At 32.5% G+C, this 8,213-nt stretch overlaps 1 protein-coding gene across 1 annotated transcript; it reads left to right on the plus strand.

Moving 5' to 3' along the window:
* Positions 1 to 3,530: 3,530 nt before the first annotated feature.
* On the plus strand, positions 3,531 to 6,328 carry LOC7487813 (BAG family molecular chaperone regulator 4). The gene is made up of 4 exons (XM_002298455.4): positions 3,531 to 4,064; positions 4,666 to 4,922; positions 5,012 to 5,158; positions 5,911 to 6,328. Exons 1-4 carry the CDS (start codon positions 3,875 to 3,877, stop codon positions 6,106 to 6,108), a joined length of 792 nt encoding a protein of 263 aa, XP_002298491.1. The 5' UTR covers positions 3,531 to 3,874; the 3' UTR covers positions 6,109 to 6,328.
* Positions 6,329 to 8,213: the final 1,885 nt, after the last annotated feature.

Raw genomic sequence — 8,213 nt, forward strand, 5'->3', positions numbered from 1 at the left:
TATATATTCATCTGCAGGTTGGAGAAGTGCTAGTCACCCTCGATATCATTATCATTAAGCAAACGAGAAAAAAGTGTGTGGACCCTTTAATCACATCATGTGTGCAAATGTAATAAGCGAACACTGCAGTGTATATCGGTAATATTGAAGAATAATTCTTTTTTAAAATATTTTTTTATTTAAAAATATATTAAAATAATATTTTTTATTTTAAAAAAATTATTTTTGATATTAATATATTAAAAAAAATTTAAAATATAAAAAAATAATTTTAAAAGATCAAGTTTGATCTTGAAATAAATGGTTCTCGTAATATTATCCAATAATAATATTAGGATTTTGTCTAATGTGCCCTTTTATTTTTTAAGGAGATCAGAGTTTGATATTCCATTTCCGACCATTGGTCATTTTACAATGTAAGAAAATAGTGGCTTTTTACAGAGTGAAATTTTAAATTTTGAGAATTTAATGCCTTCTTGATGTGTGTTCTTAGAAATTATTTTAGAAAAATCTTACTAATTATATTGTTTTTCTTTAATTGAGAAGGTATTATGATAATTAAACAGGTTTCTTTATAGCAGAAAATCACGAACAATAATTCCATGCTTTCATTGAATTAGGAAATATGCTACTTTACTTTTTTAAAAGTTAACATTTAAAAAATAAGAAATATTTTCATTGAATTAGGAAGTAATAAGAAATATTTTTTTATAAAATAAAATTTATTTATTCATTATAATAAGGTGAGAAAAGTTACAATCTTTTAAGGAGACAATATCTATGACAACAATAGTTTTGCTGGTGGCATTTCTAATAATTGTTGCGGCAGTAATAATATTAATAGTAATTGAATGGTAGTAATTTTGTGTGGTGGTGATAACACATAATTATTGGTGATGGTAGCAAAATGATGACAATTGTTATTGTGGAAGTGGTGGGGTTATGATGTGGTAAAAACTACGGTGACATTGATAAGAAGATGTTTACATTATAGTTTAATTGTATTTTTAAATTTTTTTTAAATTTTTTTTTAGATTTAAATTAATTTATTTTATATTTTTAAATCATTTTAACATGCTGATATCAAAAATAAAAATTTATTTTAATATATTTTTAAATAAAAAATATTTTTAAAAAAATTTCTACTACATTCTCACACAAGCACTAAGATAATAATTATTATGGTGGTGATTGATTGGGTTGTTGTTATAGTGATGACTAGATATGTTGTCAGCAAATTTTATGGATGTACAAAGAGTTAAAAAAAAAAACAATTGCAAAAAGACAAAAACAACTAAGATAAAATTTGATAAAAAAAAAACCCAAAATGATGAAATTTAAAAATAAAAAAAAAGATCTTGGATAAAATAAATAGCAATTAAATAATGCATACTAAATTTTAAATAAAAAATATATATTGATAGATTAAAAAAATCATAAAAGGTGAAATTGAAAAATATTTGTTATTTAATAACTATTTATATATTTAAAAATATCAGGGGGTGAAATTGAAAAACATTTATAATTTGATAGATTATTTATAGATTAGAATATAGTAGGGGGAGAAATTGAAAAGCATCTATAATTTTATAGCTTATTCTAAAATAAAAATAATAATAATTAAAAGTATAGGGACCAAATATCAAGGGAGGAAATTTTAAGGGGGTTGTTTTGAGATTTTACAGGCCGACGCAAAACTCGAGATAGAAGAAGAAGGAAAAAAAAGTGATCGTTGGCAATAAATGGTCATGAATCTTGGAAAATGCTTTGTACCACCATGTAGAAGTCGTCAATATCTTCCAAACACCGCCCCAAAAACGATATTTGGTGGCTAGACAACCCCCCGCGCATCACTTAAATAGCACACGCTAGCATGTTTTTTTATATTAAATAAATATAATTTAAAACAATGCCTATGAATACCCTTAAAAATTACAATAAAAACAATGTAAAATGACAAAAAAAAAACCCTAGGTTGATAGATTAATTGATTTTATCTTTAAAAACATCAAAGTAATTATATTGTTCTAAAAAATAAAAATACAAAAATATTTTTTAGTAATATGCATTAAATTATTTAATTCCAAAATTAAATGAGTAATTTTATTGTACATCAAAATAAAATTATCAAACTAACCTCATACAATTCACAAAAGATAATTATATCATATTAAAAAGATTATTTTACTCTCAATACTAGTTCATAGTTTTAATGATCAAGGGCAATATAATGATTACAATGATTAATAATTTGTTTATTGAGTAACAATAACTTTTTTATTTTAATTTCAAAGATAATGATTAATATAATGAGTTGATAGTGTGTGTGTGTGTGTGTGTGTATATATATATATAAAAACCCATATTCATGAGTTAATTTTTTTTCAAGGTAGCAATATTAAGAAATCAATTGAAAATTATTTTATATTGAATCAACCTGGAAAAACATTTTTTTTAATTTTTTTTTTCTAAAATGGCATACCCTAAAGAAGAAAGAAAAGACATATTGCCATTTGAATGGCAAATAAATGACGAGTTGATTTCACGAGGATGTCACAAAGTTAATATTCCATCACTGATGTTGTATTAAAGATAGTGATAATGGTATCAACAATTTTTTTATTATTATTTTACTGTAAGAAAATATCTAAACAAAAGTTAAGGGTATGTCTGCTAATAAAAAAATTATTTTACGTCCTAGTTTTTTTTTTCCCTTTTCAATTAAAAATTAAAAAAAAATATTGATAACAGAAAAAGATATTTTTACTTAAAAAAATAGGAAATACATCAAGATTATAACTTTTTTTAAAAAATAAAACTATAATTATAATAGTCACATTTTATATTTTTGATAATCTAATTGGAATTTTATTTTATTTAAATTAAAAATTATCATAAAAAATTTATATTGTTAACTAAGAAATATTTATATTAGATTTATAATAAAAATTAAGTTTATGACACTGACTAAATATAAAAATATAAACAAAAATTAATTCTTTTTATTGCTAAAAAGTACATGTATATATAAAAAATATTGTTAGAGTTTTTTATTCATTAAAAAATCAGTCAAAACTTGTGTAGAGAAATTGTAGGGTGTTTTCAAAATTCAGTGTTTTTGAAAAACTGAAAAATTATTTTTTTAATTTTTTGGATAGATAAATATTGTATATGAATAGAAAGTTTCAATTTTTCTTTTTCTAACTCTGAATTTTTCAATTACTATGAAATAAAGGTTTATCAAGTAGCTTTTGTATCTCTGCCTATAGTTTGTCGTTGATATTCACCTTTTAATCTGGCAATTTCTTTCTCCATTTAGATTTCTTTTAATAATTAATAATTAATAATTAATAATGTGCCTTTGATGAAGCAAAATAATAGATTTTTAATTTAGTAATTTCCTGTTACACTGAGCTCTGTTAAATCTCAAAAGTTGTTTCCAACTTTTATTAACTATTGTCCTTATCATTGATTAACTATCTTATATTGTCAAAATTCTAAAGAAACAGGAAAATATATTTGGGCTGAATAAGATTTCGAATATTTTTGAAGACTTCGCCATTGCTTTTACCTTAGATAGTGTCGATCTTGATGAAGATATTTGAACGCACTGAAAATAGAGTATGTCATGGTCCTGAACTGGACCAACTTTCTTTTAGTACAAGTTATTGTGAGAAACCGACCAACTGCTAAGCTCCAAAGTCTGCTGAGCGCTGACAAGTCTCTGTCTTAAAGGGCTTATATTTTTTGTTTGCTTAGTCGATAATCTTGATTTGCTACTACAGGGACAACCCTCTCACAACCCAACTTCTACCTTTTTCACTTTTCTTCAAATTCTGTACTTCTATATGGTTCTTGACTCCATTTCTTGACCATGAAAAAATCAAAAAACACAGAGACAAGGGAGTCCAACTACAGGGAGATACACTGGGAACTTAGGCCTGGTGGCATGCTTGTTCAAAAGATGGATGTTGGGGATGGTTCTTCTGGGCCTATGATCAAGATCAAGGTCTCTCATGGCTTATGTCACTATGATATTGCTGTCCCTGCTCAATCCACTTTTGGTAATCTTTTGTCACTGATTAATTGCGCTTGAAATTTGCTTTCTTTGGTTTGATCCCATTGGATAAAATGCTAGAATCTCATTTCTCCCTTCCGGGGTCGACTTTGCTGTTGATTCGTTGGGTCAGAGCCAAAACCGTGGTTGGTCCTAGTTTTTCATTTAGTGATTGTTTTGAATTTAATTTGAATGGGTCTAGTCATGCTTGGCAATGGATTTTGACATTTCTTAGCATTTTTGTGTAATGCTTCTTTTTTTTTTTTTTCGTCATCGAACAAGCCTTTTGGCTTTTGTTTCTATTTCAATATGCACTGCATATTTATCCAACGGACAAAAGTCATGCTTAAAAATTAATTTTGCTTAAGTTAGCTTTATGGGGATGTACATTGATCATGGTCATTTGTTTTCGAACGTTCATTATATGTTTCCTCTCCTTCTTGCATGCAATTTGATTGTCCATGACGTTGGCTGAGTTTACCTTCATTGCCTAATATGTATTAGACTGGCTGCTGGGTTTCAGTGAGGGTACTGGTTGCAATATTTTGCTGTCCCTTATTCTACCTTCGCAATTTGATGCTTAATTGCTGTATTTGGTTGAATTGAAGGGGATTTGAAAAAAGTCCTTGCCCATGAGACTGGTCTGGAGTCTAAGGAGCAGAGGCTATTGTTTAAAGGCAAAGAAAAGGAGAATGATGAATATCTGCACATGGTAGGTGTAAAAGACATGTCAAAGGTGATACTTTTTGAGGATCCAGCCAGCAAAGAGAGGAAGCTTGAGGAGATGAAGAGAAATCAGGATACATTAAAAGCTTATGAAGCTGTTGCCAGAGTGAGGGCAGAGGTTGATAAACTTTGCGAGAAGGTTAGCTTTCACATTGAGATAAAAGTTAAAGCCTTCCTTGATGCAAATCAGAGAACTTATTGGTTATCTATGTGCTGATGATTTCTTAGGTTGTTGCATTAGAGACAAATATTCGCAGTGGGACAAAGATTGCAGAAAAAGAATTTTCTGTCTTAACAGAATTGCTTATGATACAATTGCTTAAATTGGATTCAATTGAGGCAGATGGACAAGCGAAAGTGCAGAGAAAGATTGAGGTTATTTATAATGCCTTCCCTGCTTGCAAAACTTTTTCCTTTGCATGCGGTATTTCCATGATTATCTTCCATTAGTTCGTTCAAAAGCACGAGGGAACATATCTTGAATTTATGATTTGTTGAAATTTCCCAAGTCAGGTTTCAGCGTGGGCTTGAAAGATTCTTGCTCGTCATGTGCCTAAAAGCTTAAAGTGATCTAATAATATAGGTAAAACAATGCTAGAAAGTGGAATTATATGATTAAACACAGCTTAGGTATAAGTTGGAGCCTATGGTGGTCCTGATTTAAGGGCTATTTCAACTGTTTACAAGGAGTTGTCAGTTTCATATTTCATTAATCATGCTTTCCCACTCCATCTAAATAAAAAGAGAGAGAGATTTGAGAAGAGTAGATAGAATAGTGCTTGCTGATGAAAAATTGTTGTCTCCACACTTGAAAAGAAAGTGTATGCAAGAGGTCCTCTGATGTCATTATTTGTAGGAAACAGGCGAGGTTTTTTCACCCAGAATGGCCTCTTAATTATTTCCCATGAGCACTATTTAATCCTCGCGTGGCCTTTGCTTCAGGATGACTCATAATGCCTCAGGCTGCCAGGGCGATGACCTTGATGTTCACGTTTTTCTTTTTAAGGAAATTAAAGTCCTTAACCAATGGAATCGCTTCTATTCAGATCAAAACATAACGACAAATATGTTGTTCAGTGCAGTTCTGTGTCAGAACGATGATATTTAATTTCGGATTTTCATGGCAGGTTCGTCGAATCCAGAGCTTTGTGGACACACTCGAGAATTTGAAAGTGAGAAACTCTAAATCGTTTAGCCATAACAGCAACGCAGTATCGGTGACTACTAAATGGGAGACATTTGCGTCTGGAGTTGGAAGCCTGAGTGCCCCTGTTCCACTACAATCTGCCACAAAACTAAATCAGGACTGGGAGCTGTTTGACTAACCATGAGTTCTGTTTACTGGGTGGTTTTTGTACAAATTCAAAATGGTTTATGTTTTTCCATAGGTGATAGGACTTGAAGTCCGTATTGAGTCGCATCTCTTACTCTTTTGATCATCGAGTGCTGTTTTTGCCAATAAATGGAGGGGTTTATTTCGAACTGCTTCCATATCTGTACATGCAGTTTTTCTTATGATACATGAGTTTCTTCTCGTCTCATCCATTTACCTTCTTGTATATAGATGAATTATGCTTGGAAGCATTGCATGAACCATATTTAAAACTTTGATCTGAGACATGAAAACTTGTTTTGGTTTGAATTCTCAAATACACTCTCAAAAGTCTCAAACAAAAGCAACATAATCTGTCTTTATATATTTAAAATTCTGGGTGGAGCTCGAAACACTCCCCCTGTCCGCAGGGTTATCGTTGCTCTTTACCATTTTCCATTTTGGTTTTGATTTTTGAAATCATCTCTCCTGGCTTAGTGCATTTGCATTGATCGATAGTACTCGCTGCTGCCCATGTGATGAGGTGAGGAAAATCATTTCCCTGGACAAAATCTTGCCATTGCACACTGCACGTCTCAAAAGATTTTGAAAAAGCAATCATACACTACATGTTAAAGAGACCGACGTCTTGCCCATGTTTTCACAACATGTTTTTACAAAAGAACCATAGCTTTTGAAACAAAAAAAATGAACAAACAACAGAATAATAGCTTGATTAATGATCAGTAAGAAGATCACGTAGTGGTCCAACCTTCCATCCTATAAGCCTAGGCCTTCGAATCCAAACCTCTTAAAGCACAATTACACTGGTGACACAAGTGTAACTGCTTCTTCGAACTGTTACCACCTCAAAGGATCGAGTGAAGACGTATGAATTCCCAATCAAACATGGAATATTCAGTTGATTTAATATAATATAATATTTTTCTTAGCTGGGACAACTATAACATGAATCCATTGCCGTTTAGTTGGTCAGGATATTCGGGTCTCACCTTCAAGTCCCGGCAACGGAATTTTTTCCTCACTGAGGAAACTTCATATCCCACTTCAATTGATCTTCAGTGTTGGACGTTTTAGTGTTGAGAAATGAAGTTGGAAATGAAATCCGTCAAAGGGCATGAAATGCAGGAGCTTAACGTGATCAGCACTTCTTTGATACCTTGCTTTAGCCCTCTATACCTTCTCTCCTTTTCCCAAATTTCTCCGAATTATTCAGTACGGTATATGAAGATTGAACTTTCATGTCTTGTTGGCATAGAAGCTACCTGCAACAGTGTTAAACGTGCACTAGGTACACACTTTGGCAGGCTGTCCAAAACAGTGCTTAAGGGTGCTGGCAGCCATGCCAACAGTGGGAGAAATCGGCAGCGCAGATTTATGCGGCTATAGGTTCGTTAAAGGAAAATCGGCAGCGCAGATTGTTGACGAACATGGGCTTGACGATGAAATGTCCAAGCCAGTTAGGAAAACTCGTCAGGGGCATAGGCTGACGAGAACTGAGGATGTCGAGGAATTCAGTAGCGAAGACATTGGCAGCCTGCACGCAGATGCGAATTCGGCAGTGCGCAACGGCTTGTGCAAGTCATGGGTTCGACTTGCCACGATCTGAAACTTGGACGAAGGACTGTCCAAGGCATACAAGTGACTCAACAGCTGACGAAACAAGAGCTGGCAGATGGGGCTGCCAGGTGGGCATGCAGAACATGGGTTAGTGGCAGTCATGGTCTTCCTAGATCATGGGATCATAGGGCAGAACGTGGGTGAAGTGACAGCCTCATGGGGGCAGAATGTGGGAGCATAACTGGAGTGCTCTCCAAGCCGTTGAGATCATGGAGATCATAGGGGAGAAAGTGTCCCACTATGTCCTGAAAAATAGGAGATCATGGGTGAGCCTTGCAGCTTACATACTTGGCTATAAATAGTTGTTGATGCTCTTAGATGTGGAAGATAGAGAGCACGAGATAGGAAATGCATAGAGAGGAATAACGTGTGTAAGCTTGATTGTGTAGCATGCGAATTCTGTGCATAGCACACATTGTGTAATCCTTTGTTGACGAGATAAATAAAGGTTGAGAGTTCTTCTTGTATTCTCGGTGT

Source organism: Populus trichocarpa, chromosome 1 (genome assembly GCF_000002775.5).
Source record: "Populus trichocarpa isolate Nisqually-1 chromosome 1, P.trichocarpa_v4.1, whole genome shotgun sequence".
Classification (NCBI taxonomy): Eukaryota; Viridiplantae; Streptophyta; class Magnoliopsida; order Malpighiales; family Salicaceae; genus Populus; species Populus trichocarpa.

Bases quoted from the DNA above. Each gene is read 5' to 3' on its own strand.
- LOC7487813 (XM_002298455.4), top strand. From the start codon at position 3,875: ATGAAAAAATCAAAAAACACAGAGACAAGGGAGTCCAACTACAGGGAG. The intron at 4,065-4,665 runs GTAATCTTTTGT...GTTGAATTGAAG, and splicing joins CCCTGCTCAATCCACTTTTG to GGGATTTGAAAAAAGTCCTT. The intron at 5,159-5,910 runs GTTATTTATAAT...TTTTCATGGCAG, and splicing joins AAGTGCAGAGAAAGATTGAG to GTTCGTCGAATCCAGAGCTT.